Here is a 15,536-nt window from a genome sequence, read left to right as displayed (position 1 = left end):
TGTAAACTGAACATAAAAGCTTAAAAAAAACTAGAGTTCTTTAATTTAACTTTAATAAACTGGATATTAATTTTTCTAAACCAAAGTAAACCTGTAATTGTATTTTCTATACACAAAAGACACCCCTAAGGATGTCAAAAACTCACATTTAGCACACTTGGCCTGTCAGATGCTCAAATACACTGTGCTTGGTGACTACGATTGACGGTGAGCTCACCACCTTGCTGGGCAGCCTATTCTTCTGTAGGACTTAACCTGTTAAACTACTGGAGAATCCCCCCCTGCCCCTTACGTTAAGTCAAACTCTGCCTTCTTGATCTCTAACCACAGTCTTGGTTCCGCCCTCCTGTAGACACTGAAGAAGTCTACTTTCTCCTCCTCATGAAGACAGCATCATCTTTTCTCTAGGTTCACCTCTCCAAGCTAGAGCTCCAGGTAGACCTCCAGGTCTGCAATCTTCTGGGTACCGTGCTAGATGCCAGAGAGAAAACAACCAACTAAACCCAGAGCCTGCCCTTCAGCGCACAGTCTGGTGAGGAAAAGCAGCAAGAGAGGAGGCAGTTAGAAGAGAGAGTGAGACAAGGCCTGTAAGAGGGACCCGAGAACACACGGAAGAATCACCCATCCCAGTCCTATGGAGTCAGAGATGGCTTCTCAAAGAAGACAATGTCTGAGGCCAGAGCAACACTTTGTGGTTGGCCTGGTAAAGAGGTGGGAGGAGAGGGGACAACCCGGACGAGAGGGAATGCGACCTTTCCTGGAATCACACGTGGCTCCCTAGAGCTGGAGCTCAGAGCAGGAAGACAGGACTTAGCCGTCTTCTTCTCCCTGATATCGTCTAGCTCGAAGAGACTTAATCTAGGATCCAAAAACTCTCTGAAATTGTAAGCAAAATGGTGCATATATATGTTTTTCTGGAAAGGGTCCATAGCTAGGAGCAGATTCTCAAAGGGATTAGTAGCTTTAAGTTAGGACTTACTGAGCCAGATGGGCCACGTCTCTCAAAATGTGGCTCCTGAACCTACGCAGTACCAACGTGCTCAGAGATGCGTTCACAGGCACAGCATCACCCCCTCTGTGAGGACATCTCATTCCTGCCAACGTGGCTGAAGAAGGCAGCCCCCTCTACCGTAAGTTCGCACGTAGACTGTGGTCAGCCAAATCCCTCATGTCATTGTCACAAGAATTCTGCCATATTCCCTCCACCCTACACTTAGGCAATTGATGTTGAAGTTAAAGTCAGGGCTTTTACATTAGTCCCTGTCAAATTTTAGCCCAGCCCTCCAGACTCTCTGATTATCATTAATAATAAAGCTAATTGCAAAGGCTAATGTTTATTGAACATTTTCCATGTGCCAGGCACCATGCTAAATGCTTTACACACGGTATCTCATTTAATCCTTCCCACAGACTCCTAAAGTAGATGACGTCATCTCCACTTTACAGACGAGGACACTGAGTCTGAGACGGTAAGAAAATTGCTAAAGATAACTGAGCTAGGATATGAACTCAAACCCTTAACTGTTCAACTATAACAGATTCCAATATTTCTTCCTCTTAACCACCCCACCTTAGTCAACAGATTCGGTGGTTCATGCTCAGTTCCCTGTTTCCAGTCTTTTTCCTGCATACTGCCACAAAATTAATCTTTCCAAAACCCTGTCAAATCAAATCCGAACCTCTCAGACTATATTTGAATATACCTGTCCTTTAAAACCACATGTGACTTACCGGCTTAAAATCCCAGTATATGTGCAGTCTATTTTCAGCTGCCTTGGAACACGGGTTTAACACAGGCTCCTCCCCATAGCCGGGGTCTGTCAGGCAGCGGTCATCAACACCTACTTGTGCCATCAGTGGTCCCACATAGAATTCCCCAGTTAGGTGGTAGTAGACATTCTAAAAGAGAGCAAAGGGACCTGCCATAGACACAGTCAGTGGGGAGGCCCTTGACCTTATAGAGGGCTTGGAGACTGCCGTCGGGGCCTCTGGATACTCAGCTGCCCTGGGGAGCACTGAACTTTCCTGGGTAATGAGGAGTCACCTCTGCTTCCTTCTCCCCAACCCCTAGTTGATTCTAGGAAGAAGACTAGGCGTGAGGAGGGGGTGCTATCCTGCTTCCTTCCATACAAGGGCTCCAACGTGCACAATGAGGGAGTTTATCTTTGAAAAAAAGAAGAAAACACAGCTGAACTTCAGAAGCTGTCACTGTAGACCCCAGCTATGGGTTTGTCGTCAGGAAACCTCTCAAATCTCCCCCTGACACTGCCTTGCTCAGTGATCTTGGGCAAGTAGGTTGGTTTTGTATCTGTTTTTCCATTTGTCAAGTGGAAATGCTATCTATCCTGCATACCTCAAAAGGTTCCTGCGGGGGCAGCATGCAGAGTAACATGATGGATGTGAATATTCTCAGGGAAAAAGAGTCCCTTGGTTGCACCCTCCAGCAGTGCCAGATCTCTTTTATCCCATAGAGAGACTTCCATTTAGCCTCTCTCTTCTCTAGCCCTGTTTCCTTCTCTACAGAAGAAGCCACAGGTAATGTCACCTCCCCACATTCCAGGCGTACAAGGGGCAAAGGAAGGATGGAGGGGGCAGTGGGAGGAGGGGGAAAGGAAAGGATTGGAGGTTATTGTCAATGAAAATATTATCATGGTGAATGAATACAACAGAGCATAGCCTTTCTACCCAGCCACCCGGTACCTGAAATGGAACTATCATGCCATGATTTTTTGAATGAACATCGAAGTGCTTAGTTACAAGTACAGGTTTGGGTTTCATCCTTACCCATTACCCAGGATGCCCAGCTCCTGCCTCCACATCATCTAACGCTGAGTCTAAATCTGGCAGCAGTTGCCGGGGGCTGAGCCACGACAGGCTCCATCTCTTGGAGTGGGGAAGATTGTGGAAGATACCTGTGTACTGTATTCATGACAGTAAAACATGATGGGCGTGTTGCCTGAAGTAGGTCCCTGATCCAAGCACACATTTTCATCCAATGGGTTTTTCATCTGAAGGGGCAAAACAGATGACAACACTGTTGGAAAGAGGCAGAGAAAGAGGGCCCTCAAGCCTCCCCAGGCCCTGTATTTTCCCCAGTATTCCAAGGACTGCAGACATTACCAGCCACAAGGGAGCAGGAGGTTGGGATCCTGGCTGCCTTTTTCCAAACGCTGAAGTGAGGCACCGCTGTGATGCCCACTTCCTGGGAACACTCACCCCCTCAGACCATTGCAGCACCGACAGAGCAGGGGCATCTATGCCCGCGTTCAGGTGGGCAAGGCCCAACACCCTGGTTGGCTGAGAAACTGAGAGGGTCAGACCAAGGGCTGCAGTGCGCAATATGGAGCTAGAGGCAGAGAGAAGGAAAAGAGAGGGGGCCTGGGGAGCAGGAGACAAGGGGAAACCAAGAGAGTCCAAGGGCAATAAGCTGAGGAAGAAGTTGGGGGTAGCAAGGGAATCCTGGGCAGGACGGGTTTGGAAACCCTTGCCTGGGCAGTCATGTGATTCAGGTCTCACTGACTTTTACAGTCAAACATTTAAAATCACAATTTCATGATACGTACTCTTCCGTAGCCCACAATGCTGTGGATGGGCTTCAGGACTGGGTAAACATTTTTCAGATACCAGTCAAAAGTTTGACATTTCAGTTTCTCCCGGAGGGCCATTCTGGAAGAAATGTCTCCATAATCGATTCCAGACTTCTGTAAACAAAACATGGAGCATTTCTGGGCCTTGAAACGTCCTTGACTCCACCAAAGGCTATGGGTGATGCATGAGTGGACTGAGGATTTTCCTGAGAGCCTGTGAGGTAACTTTGATAATTTCCAGTTTTCCAGGGAAAGTGGAAAAAGCTTGACCCTAGAAATCTCTGCTGGTTTCAAAGGCACTTGCAGGGCCTGCCTCGTGGTGTCACTCAGGTTTATTTCTTGTCTTTAGCAAACTGGTGCAGACTGCTCCTATTTGAGATAATATTTCCACCAACAAGGCCCAAAATACTCCTCATGATGGCTAGAAAAGGCTTTCAAAAAGAATATTCTGGCAGCAACATATGAAGGTCAAAGGAGATTTTCTAGAAGTGATATTTGTGTGCAATCAAAGTGAAAGAATGCTTGAGCCGAAAGCCACAGCTCAGGAACAGAAGACAGCGTATCACGCCACCTCGGGCAGCTGGGACAAAAGATGTGGGCTTAGCCAAGAAGGTCATCCTCATTCATGTGCATCCAATAGGATTACGCTCCCTGCTCCCACCATCCCACATCCTGCCTGCCATGTTTACATCCTCTTTTTCTTTTTTTTGAGGAAGATTAGCCCTGAGCTAACTGCTGCCAATCCTCTTCTTTTTTCTGAGGAAGACTGGCCCTGAGCTAACATCTGTGCTCATCTTCCTCTACTTTATATATATCCTCTTAAGATAGCAAATTCCTGATGTCCAACCGTGCCCTGCAAGGAATCTCCCAGTATAGAAGATGAATGAAAAACATGGAATCTAGAAGATTCTTTGCTTTGAATCTTATCTTTGGTGCTTACTACCTTATTACCTTAAAACAAGTTCCTTTCTGTGCTTCTGTTTCTTCTTTGGTAAACTTAGAATAATAAAAATAAAACTTACCCTGTAGGTACGTTGTAATGATTAGTGAGTGCCTGGAACACAGTACTGCTACATGAATGCTAAGTGTCATTACCATTACACCATCAGGACTTTGCCCTAACTCTTCAGGGCTGGGAGGGCACTTTGCCCTACCCCCTCCCATTTACCACCATTCCCACCGCCTCTTCCTCCTTTGTTCTTCTCCGCTTCTGTTCATTGCCATGACGAACCTGGAGAGGTATGTTCCAGGCGAGGTAGACCATGTCTTTGTACTCATCCATCCAGATTTCGGCCACTCGCAGAGCATTGCGCTTCAAGACAGGACTCAGATCCAAGGCATACGGCTTGTGGTGTCTCTCTAGGTGAGCAATCCGGGAGCAGGGCAAGACCTCGATTCTCCCTCCACACTGCCACACCTGCAAGAGAAGAAAAAGAATCATCTGGGCAGGCTGGACCCCATGGCCAATAAGTTGCATAACTTGTTGACTCACAGGGACCACATTTTGGAACCCTTTTTTTTTTCGTGAGGAAGATTGGCCTTGAGCTAACATCTGTGCCAACCTTCCTCTATTTTGTATATGGGATGTCACCACAACATGGCTTGGTGAGTGGTGTGTAGGTCCGCAGCTGGGATCCAAACCAGTGAACGCCAGGCTGCCAAAGTGGAGTGTGTGAACTTAACCACTACATCACTGGGCTGGCCCCTGGAACCATTTTTTAAAGAGTGTAAATTCAGTCCTCCCACTCCCATCTCTATGCTGCCTCCCAATCTACTTATTTAAAATAACTTTCCATGGAAGTTTACCAGACTGCTTCTTTCCTGTCATTCAGACAGTTCCAGAAATCGTACCTCCTTCAAGAAGTCCTCCTGAACAGATAAAGGAGGGGTTGCCCCTGCTCCTTTATCACCAAAGAAAGCGCCAAGTCCTGAGACGCACCATGCCCTGAGCCACTCTCGCTGGACCTGGCTTCCCATGACTCTCTCTGTCCTGCATGCTGGATGTAAGGCAATGTGGTCAACAGATTCTCAGGTGGCCCCCGCCACTAGTGTTCACACCCTTCCTGAATCCCCTCCCCTTGAGTGGGGGCTTGTAATCTCCTAACCAACAGAGTATGACAGAGGTAGCAATATGTACACGATTACACGAGTGTGATTACGTCACACAAGAAGGCAGGTCCATCTTGCTAGGAGACCTTCTCTCCCACTGGCTTTGAAGAAGGAAACCACCATGTTGTGAGCCACCACGTGGAGAGGGCCACGTGCCAAGAAAGTAAGGGCAGCTTCCAACTGATAGCCAGAAAATACTTGAATGCTTCTTCAGTTTGGACGATTTCAAGGGACGGAATGCTGTCAACAACCACATGAGCTTGGAAGCAGATCCTTTCCCAGTCAATCCTAGATGAGAACAAAACCCTGGCCAACACCTTGACTGCAGCCTTACAGAGGACCCAGCTAAGCGAGGCATGGACTCCTGACCCACAGAAACTGTCAGATAATAAATGTGTCCTGCTTTAAGCCACTAAGTCATAATTTTCTTACACAGCAGTGGATAATACAGGTAATTTTTGACCAAGAGATACCATGACTTATGATCTAATTGTAAACATTCCTCCTTGTCATCCTGATGAGTACAAACATAATTGTCAGACCACACATTCTAATATTTGGCTTAAAAATATGGTCTTTATCTCAAAAGAAGATAGAACCATCTAACAACATTAGAGAGATATAATGGCTCCAGTGTCTTCTCTCCATAGTTGCCCAAGTGAGCTGCAGTTTCCGGGAGATCATTAGCCCATCAGTGGTGACTAGCAACCTACTGCACTCATATTGGGCTGAGGGTGAGAAACTTACGCCCTGCTGGTTCAGTCAGCCACCTGAGAGGTCAGTCCCCTTATCAGACTTTCAAATGTTTTTCATTCCTTCCTCCTCTTTTGAACCCACAGATTCCCCTCCCTCAGCACCTCCACAACCCAGACAGTAGAGTGAAAAACAGCCAGGTTCTCAAGTCAGAGTGGCCTGTGTTCAAATCCTGACTCTATCACTGCACACCTGGCAACGAGGGGCAAAATACTCCACTCGCTGAACCTCAGCTCGCTCATCCGCAAAAGGGCGCACCCACCATGCGGGTTGTCAGGACGGAACAGCATAACAAATACGGTAACCCGCAGCTTCTACAATTATGAACTTGAAGTAAATCTTTTCTTCCGTTACCCTCCTCCATGTCTCCTCATTCATTCCCAGAATCATGTGGAGGTTACATCTAATTTGTTTTCAGATTTTATCTTCTGCAGTCAAACATTTAAAAATCCAAATGCAACATTATTTCAATTTTGCTAGTTGATGGAGATTTCCACTCCACAGGAGTTTAGGGGACAAAAATTAATCGTTGGCACAAGAAACGTTAAATCGAGTGAAAACATAGAAGCCAGCATTGTCCTTTATGAAGTAATGTTAACTATTATCCTTGACCCTAAGTTTTCAGATTTTACTCTCTCAGTTTACTCCCACTTGCCAAATGCTTTCCCATTCTCTCTCTCTTTCTCTCTGACACACACACAGAGACATGAAGTTTCTGCTTATAATGACAGTGACTTGCTTTGTGCCACATACTATCCTAATATTTTTCATGAATTTCACCCTCACCATGTAGGTATTATTATCCCCATTTAAGTAACTTGCCCACGTTTACCAGCTAGCAAATGATAGAGCTGGATTCTGAACCCAGGCAGTTCACGCAGTGAACACACAGTGCCAGAAATGCACAGGGTGCTCCACAAATGCTGGCTTCCCCTTCTTGTCTATCAGCCCCAACACTCCATCTCCATTTATACACATCCAAGCACGCCATCACTGCCGTGGCCTCTAGATGTCAGACTAAAACTCTCCAAGCAGCTCTGATGCTCTCCAAGATCTGTTATCAAAGAAAGACAGATCCTAACAAGTGCTGAGAGATTTCAAAAGGAAAATACACACACAAACCAAGGAGCCTGGCTGCGGGTAGAACTGTTTTATCCAAGAATAGGAAAGGAATGACCCTTCCCCAATACTCCCTACATTTCTAGCAAAATCGCTTTAAAAAATCACAAAATGCTAAAAGAAAGAGGATTTCTTGTGGGAACTAAAATGGCAAAGTTCACGTGTGCACTGGGGGAATGGAGACAGAGAGAAGCAGCCTAGACACAGAAGGGGAGAGCAGAGAAAAGTGCGGAGACCCCAGAAATGGCAGGAAGGGCTTTTGGCCAGAAGTTGTGGAATTGGGGTTCCAGCCAAATTAATGGGAAGTTCTGGTAGGTGGGAGAACTCCAGCCACAATGTAACTAGGGTCACCTTAGGACTTTGCTAAATCCATGCATAAAATCGTTATTTCTGTATTTATATTTTGGTGTTAGAAACCAATTGTACCCCCAATATCTGTTCCCCTCTACATCGATAGTTATGAAAAGAATAATTGCACAGATAACCAACTACCTGAAATCTACATTTTCCAGATTCTTTTGCATGTAGGTTTGGCCATATGACCAGCAGTGGCCAATGGAATGCGAGGGGAAATGATATACACAATTTTCAGGTACTGCCCTTAAAAAGAAAGAGCATGCTCTCTCTTTCCCTTTTCTCTTCCTACTGACTAGAATACAGATGTGGCGCTGAGTGTAGTAGAATTACAAGACGGAAGACTCTTAGGCCCCGTCACCCTGGAGCTGTCATCTCAATCTTGAACTGCTTATGTTCAAACTGATATGGAAAAGAGAAATTAATTTCTGTCTTGTTTAAACCCGTTATTTTGGCCTCTGTCACAGAAGCCAAACAAGGATTCTAATTAATATTTTTATAAATCATTTCAAATTACTTATTACATTTTAACTACATCATCATCCTTATGAGGAAGATGAAAGAGGGGTGCTTCTCTTCATTTCACAAATGGGAAAACTGACTAAGAACACCATGCAAAAAATAGTTTTCTCTGCAAAAGAATGACTGTGGCTTAAGGTATAACCCACATGAGGACTAACAGTCCTGTTAATATATAAAGGTAGGGTTCTGGGTGGGTCCTAAGTGGGTATAATATGTTGCTGTAGGGTCATCAGTCTTAATTGGAAAGAAATTGAAGGGAGTAGACCTGAATAAGCTTTAAGCAGAAAATTATCTCGTTCTTCCAGACACTACAATGGACCAGAGATCACCTGGTCTCTGGAACAGAATTTCTGAGATGGGAGGGGGGAAAAAGGCCATTTTATAGAAGCTCAGTCCACGAGGGGTTAGCAGAGCCAGGATTAGAACCCAGGTCCAGCATTTTTCACAGTGCCACCCTCACATGCTTATTATTGCTATTCTTATCCTTAACCGTTTACTGAGTGTGAGCCGTGTTTCAATCACCATGCTCGAGTTTGATGTAGCAGGTATGGCTTAGAGAGCTGGCATGTTGCCCAAGATAATACAAACTTTCAAGTGGTAGAGTAGGATTTGGACTTAAGTCTGGCTCTGTATAATTTTCACTACCTTATGCTGGCTCTTTTAAGAATTCAGCTTTAGGATGGAAGATGAAAGAAGGATAAATTAACAAGAACAATCACAAACCCCAGGATCAGGGCCTTCTGCCGAAGGCCTGTAGACCATACAGGAGAGGCAAAAGGGATACTATGGAAGGCACGTTTTATGCATGAAACCTGTTCCCAACTGATTGTGATGGGTTGGATTTATTGGCCCCAATTCTTCATACGTGTCTTCAGGGCTTCATTGTAGACAGAAGATACCCCACCACCCCTTGGTTTTGGGCTTGGCCATGTGACTGACTTCGACAAATGAGATAAGGCAGAAGCAATAATGTGTTAGTTCCAAACCTAGGCCTTAAAAAGCCTCACGTGGTTCCACATGCCCTCTATTGCACCATAAGAAGAGCTTTACTAAGGGAGCTGCTGCCTCATCAGCATGGGCCGGAAGGAACACAGGTGGAACAGAGCCACTCCGCGCAAGCCCAGCTGGACCAGCAGATCTGTGAAAATAATGACTGTTGTTTGAAGTCACTGAGTTTGGGGTGGTTCGTTACACAGCATTTTTGTGGCGATATTAACTGATACTCTGCACTTGGGATTTCTCCAGGTGTCTTAGTTTACACCCTGAATTCCTTTATAGAGCACAAAAATTCAGGTTGTTCATTTGGCCTGAGAAAGCACGAGAAGCCGTCAGGGGCAGACATGAAGGATCACTGCTGAAGTGTGAAGCCAGTGTTGTTCCGGATGGCCAAGAAGTTGATCAGAACTAGAACTGGCTTCAGGATTTCATTGCTGTACGACCCATCACTGGCTGTTTGTCTCAGACTAGACTATATCTCAGCACAAATTTCTGTCATTGTGTCGGCTGCTCTAGCTGTCCATACAGGAGCAGGCTGGCTGCCCACACATCTGTATCCCCTGGTCCTTCTGCCCATTCCGGTTCCTCTTTGACTGGTCTTGTTGAGAGTTGTCTGTCCCAAAGTTGGTTTATCCCAGGAAATGCTTGGAAAATGCCTGGAGTCCCCAAGGGAAATAGGGGCACTGCCTGCTGAGCTTCAACTCTACCCCATCCCACCCATATCTCCCAGGTTAGAGTGACCTGTACCAGGAAGCTCCACTCCAGAAGTCCTACTGCCTACCCCTAGGGACATGGAAACATAAGAATTTGTCCACCACTTGAGCCAATGACATTTAGCCTTGTTCCAGGATTCCAGAGATCCTACTCCCCTCCTATTATTTCCCCTTCTGCTTTGTCCCATAACAAGAATGGAAGTGTACCCACCCGCAGGCTAAGTTCCACATTCTCTCCTCCATAGACCAGCATCCCACCATCCAGAGATCCAATCTCTCCCAAGAAGAGCCTGTTGGCAGCCAGGATGCCCATGATGGAAGGACTCCTGTGGAGCACACAGCAAGAGCGTTACTAACCCCTCAGTGAGGAATGGGTCAGGACGGAGGTGAGGAGTGGGAAGCCCATATGATGGCTTGGCCTTCAAAACTCTACCCAAGCTGCTTCTTCTCCGGAAGACTTTCCCTAAACCCTCAGTGTGGACTAAGAGCATATACTCTTCCCTCACCCCCGTGCTGTCATAACCCTTCTCAAATTCGATTGAAATTACATCTTTTTCACCTTGGTCCTCCTACTACATAGCCTGATAAATGTTTAAAGTGGCCCAAATGTTTTCTAGAACATTATATACTTTGCTTTATTTTACTTGAAAGCCCTTAAATAGCCCAAAGTGTCTGTGATTTCTTATCTGGGATCAGCTTTTTTTTACTCTAGCCTCTATCCTTCACCCCACCTCCTCCATTTCTCCCACACCCCTCCCACCACTACCACGAAAGATGAACAAAGCCCACACCACCCATTCCTGACTTCTCGTGTGCTAGCCAAGTTTCCTGTGCCCACTCAGACTTACTTCACTGGAGCGGTGACGTCATGCAGATCGATCCAGGCGTTTGGCAGTGGATCATAGCGGCACCATAATTCCCAGTTAAACCCATCAACTGCCAGTGCATACTTATCCAGTTCAAAAGTGTCAAAACGAATGTTGTCAAACACAGGAGACACAATCACAGTGCTGTCTTCCTGAATCCGAGCCAAGATAGGCTCTGCCCTGGAAGAAGAATGTGTGACAAACCCAGGCTGGTTACGCGGGCAAGCAGCAGAAGCAAGCGGACAAAGCTGCTCCCAGCACCTTGCCCTGACGCTGAGCACCTTCTTCTTTGGGGCAGTGCTGGGTGGTGAGTAGGACTCCCCAGAGTGCAGAGAATCTCTGAAGCTTTCACGATAGCTAGGGCTGCTAGCAGATGACCCAAGTCAAGAGCAGATTTGAAACTAGTACCCCAAAATTAGTACCCGCCCCTGAGCTATTGTGAACCAGGACTATCAGTATTCAGCCTGAATTTACATTATCTCTTGGGTCTCCCTGTCTCCAAAATGATGTCTCTTTACTATCTGATTCCCCACATTCTCTAAAGAAGACAGCTCTCTTTGTATCCCGCAATTCAGAGTTGAGAAAAACCTTCAGAGTTACCAAAAAGATAATCTCTTCATTTTACAGATAAGGACATAAATGTCTAGTTAGGTGAAGTGACTTATTCAAAGTCACAAAATATTTCACAAAGTTTTGATTGGGATCCAACTGTCAATACTCCAATTCCATTGCTTTTTCTCTAGCACTAGACTACTTCCCTTAGCCAACCAAAATCCCTGAGTAAAAGCATCCTGTCTTTGGAGCTCCCCTTTGTTTAAGGTCTGGTGTTGGTCTTCCTTGTTTCCACAATATCCTCTCTTGTATTCAGTACATGTACTGTACAATGTCTCTTTTCTCCCCTTTCCCGGAAGAGAAAACCTCTTGGAGCCTTACCATCCAACGTTCACTTCAACATGAGCATCCAAGATGGCGACCACATCAGCTGTGGCCACTTCCCTGCCAGTGTTGCGTGCTTGAGCCAGACCTTTTCTCTCGGTATGCCGTATTATTTTCAGTAGTCCTGGATACTTCTGGTTGTAAAGCTTAATCTCCTCATCCAAGTGTGCCTTTAGTTCTTCTGCCAACCAAACGCACGTCTATGAAAATTCTGAGTGCAATAATCAACGTGGTACAATAATTGCATACTATTATGTGGTTGGACTACTTACAGTTTAGGATGAGCAGTTCTCCAGCGTTGACTGAGAAAACAGATAGTGTTTCCCCTGCACCTGCTTTTCCTCTCCCTTCCATCCTTAGGCTTAATGTTACCATTCTTACTCTCCTTCCCCTCGAAGTTAAACTATCTTGAACTAATAATACTGCTTACTATGTGCCAGGCACTGTTACACGTGCTTCATGTATGTTGAAAAATTTAGGGTAGAATGAGTGGGATAGACCTAACCTAACTGAGGTAGAAGTGCTGACGGACAGACATTGCAGAGACGGCCTGGAATGTCTTCTCTACAGTGAAAACGTCAAGATTTTCTGGAGAATCCATAAACAACTGAAGTTATTGTGTCTTGTTTTAGATATTCCTACTTGGCCAACTCAAGGACCAATTGAGACAGAACTCCCAGACTAATCTCTTTGCCAGTTTCTAGCTAATGAGTTTATCTCCAAAATTATGCAAACAAGATTCACTTTTCCCAGATTGTTTGCAGTTTTTCCTTCCCTCTCTCCTCTCTCTTTTACCAGCCTGTCTATGCATTTGTTCTTGGACTCAGCCTACCAGTTGACTTCCTCATATGTATGAAAACAACTTGCATGCAAATCGCTAAGCAGTGTTTAAAATATGTAACCAAATAACTCTGAGTTATTCATTGATAATATTAATTCATTTAATTCTCAAAGAATCCTATGAGGTAGGCACTTCGGTATTCCCACTTCACAAGTGAAAAACTGAGGCCCAGAAAGAGGGTATTCTTTCCAAGTCACACATCTAGTAAGCCACATACTCTGGATGTGAACCCATGTCTTGTTTACCCACCATGCCAAGCTGCCCCAAGAACTATGTGTGTACTTGGTTGGGTTTATCAAGACCTCCCCCTACTTTCTGCCCCCTCCATGGCCAAGAGATGAGATTCTTGCTGGTTTCTTTCTCAGAGGAAGAGTAGATTTGCGAGTCCTGCAGTGGTCAGAACCTGGAATCAAAGGGCTCCAGATCCCTTCTTGGTGTCTGAGATCCTACTTTGGACCCCACCTCAGTCCCTCAGGTCTCTCTCATGGTGCATGGAAAGGGCAGAGGTGACTGCGGAGTCATGTAGTCCTGGGCCTGCCTCAGCTCCCCCACTGACTCATCATGCAATCTGGACACACTATGTTATTTCCCTGTGTCTTAATTTCTTCATCTGCATAATCGAGATGATGATCCTCTGTCTTGACTTTGAGAAGATTAATGTACCCAGTACAAACAGGCCTTTAATAAATGATCCCTTCCTTTTTTCCTACATGAGAAGCCCAAAGTGTCCTAAACTCTAAGGTAAAACCCCTTTCCAGCCTAGCACAGTCAATAAAGAGTCATTTTTACTATTATTCCTTGATCAAGTTGCTCACCATTTGAGCTAAAATCATCCACCAAGATGATCTCCTTCAACAATCGAGAGGGGGTCCGGTTGATAATGCTAGTGATGGCCCGCTGTATAACGGACAGAGCTTCATCCATGAATATGAGAATGACACTGAGGGAGGGCAGTTGTGAAGAATATCTCTTCTGAAGACATCTGTAAGAGACCATATTTTATAACCCTATTACTTTTTTAAGTTGCTTTAACATTACTCTCCAATTTACCCCTTCACTTCATATGATGTCATATCAACTTATCAACTCTCCCAAACTCATCAGGAAGGGAAACTCTCAGTTGCTTATCACAATAGCAAGAAGATTTTATATCTGTTTATCCAAAATTCTTCTAATATGGGAATAAAGCTTATTTCTTTTGATTAATCTTCAGTAGACATTTCCATTTGAACAGTCAACATGCCCAAACGCCATCCCCAAATTAGCTTCCTTGCCAGAAGCCTCCTTTCTGTCATTACCACCACCCTTTCCCCATGTTCTCAGGCCTCCAGTTATCTTTGACACAACCCTCTACTTCACCACTATAGAGAGGTAGGAAACTGTCCAAAGAATTGTGCTTGACACATTTTTTTTAATGTCATAGTTTACATTTATTAAATACTTACCGTATGCTAGGACTGACTTACTCTTCTTTTTTTAACATCTTTATTGAGATGTAATTCATAAACAATAAAATTCACCCATTTAAAAGTATACAATTCAATGTTATTGTTTAATATTCAGAATTGAACAACCATCACCACTATTTAATTTTAGAACATTTTCATCATACTGAAGTGAAACCTTGTACCTGTTGCCAGTTATTTTCCATTTCTCCACAATCTATTCCACCCACATGTCCCTCAGCCATAGGCAACCACTAATCTATTTTCTTTCTCTATTGAATTCTTTTTTCTGGACTTTTCATACAAATGGAAATATACAATACGTGGTCTTATATGACTGACTTCTTTCACTTAGCATAATGTTTTCAAGATTCATTAATGTTATAGCACATATCAGTACTCCATTCCTTTTCATTGTCAAATAATATTCCATTGCATGGATATGTCACATGTTTATCCATTCATCACTTGCTGGACATTTAGGGTATCTCCACTTTTTGGCTATTATTAATACCATTATGAACATTCTCAAACAAATTTTTGTGATGGCACATGTTTTCATCTCACTGATATATCCACCTAAGAGTGTAATTGCTAAGTCACACGGTAACTCTATGTTTAATAATTTGATGAATTGCCATACTGTTTTCCAAAGTGGCTGCACCATTTTACATTACCTCCAGTCATAAATAAGTGCTCCTGTTTCTCCATATCCTGGACTTATTGTCTGTCATTTTGATGATAGCTATCCCAGTGAGTGTGAAATATTATCTAATTGTGGTTTCGATTTCCATTTCCTCAATAACTAACGATGTTGAGCATATTTTCATGTGCTTTTTGGCTACTTATATATCTTCTTTGTGGCAATGTCTAAGTCCCTTGTTCATTTTTAATTTGGTTGGTTGTCTTTTTTACTATGGAGTTGTAAGAGTTATTTATATATTCTAGATTCAAGTACCTTATCGAATATATAGTTTGCAACTATTTTCTCCCACTCTGTGAATTCTTTCTTGATATTATTTGTAGCAAAAGAAAATTTCAGTTTAGATGAAGTGCAATTTTTCAGTCTTCTCTTATCACTTGTGCTTTTGGTGTCGTATCTAAGAAGCCCCACGACGTAACCGATGATCTCTAAGATTTACTCTTATGTTTTCTTAAGAGTTTTAAAGTTTATATCTTACATTTACATCTGGGATCATTTTGAGTTAATATCTATGTATGGTGTGATGTGGGGTTCTAACTTCATCTTTCTGGATGTAGACACCCTGTTGCCCCAGCGCTGTTTGAAGAGACTA

The 15,536-nt window shown here is 44.2% G+C and overlaps 1 protein-coding gene across 4 annotated transcripts in view; it reads right to left on the bottom strand.

Moving 5' to 3' along the window:
- The window catches only part of GALNT8 (polypeptide N-acetylgalactosaminyltransferase 8), a 47,362-nt gene that overhangs the window by 9,401 nt on the left and 22,425 nt on the right, over positions 1–15,536 (bottom strand). For 3 of the 4 annotated variants that reach the window (XR_011439951.1, XM_023643010.2, XM_070270899.1), the window contains exons 3-10: positions 13,612–13,778; positions 11,953–12,136; positions 11,002–11,199; positions 10,365–10,479; positions 4,819–5,004; positions 3,564–3,701; positions 2,913–3,008; positions 1,732–1,899 (exon numbers count right to left, since the gene is read on the bottom strand). Coding sequence is in view for 3 of the 4 variants with exons in the window: in XM_023643010.2 (XP_023498778.2) it covers positions 1,732–1,899; positions 2,913–3,008; positions 3,564–3,701; positions 4,819–5,004; positions 10,365–10,479; positions 11,002–11,199; positions 11,953–12,136; positions 13,612–13,778 (1,252 nt within the window). In the remaining variant the exon portion in view is untranslated. The remainder of the gene's footprint in view (positions 1–1,731; positions 1,900–2,912; positions 3,009–3,563; positions 3,702–4,818; positions 5,005–10,364; positions 10,480–11,001; positions 11,200–11,952; positions 12,137–13,611; positions 13,779–15,536) is intronic. The other variant, XM_070270898.1, reaches the window with a different exon arrangement.

The sequence above is a fragment of the Equus caballus genome, chromosome 6 (assembly GCF_041296265.1).
Source record: "Equus caballus isolate H_3958 breed thoroughbred chromosome 6, TB-T2T, whole genome shotgun sequence".
Classification (NCBI taxonomy): domain Eukaryota; kingdom Metazoa; phylum Chordata; class Mammalia; order Perissodactyla; family Equidae; genus Equus; species Equus caballus.
This window is presented reverse-complemented; position numbering and strand designations above follow the sequence as displayed.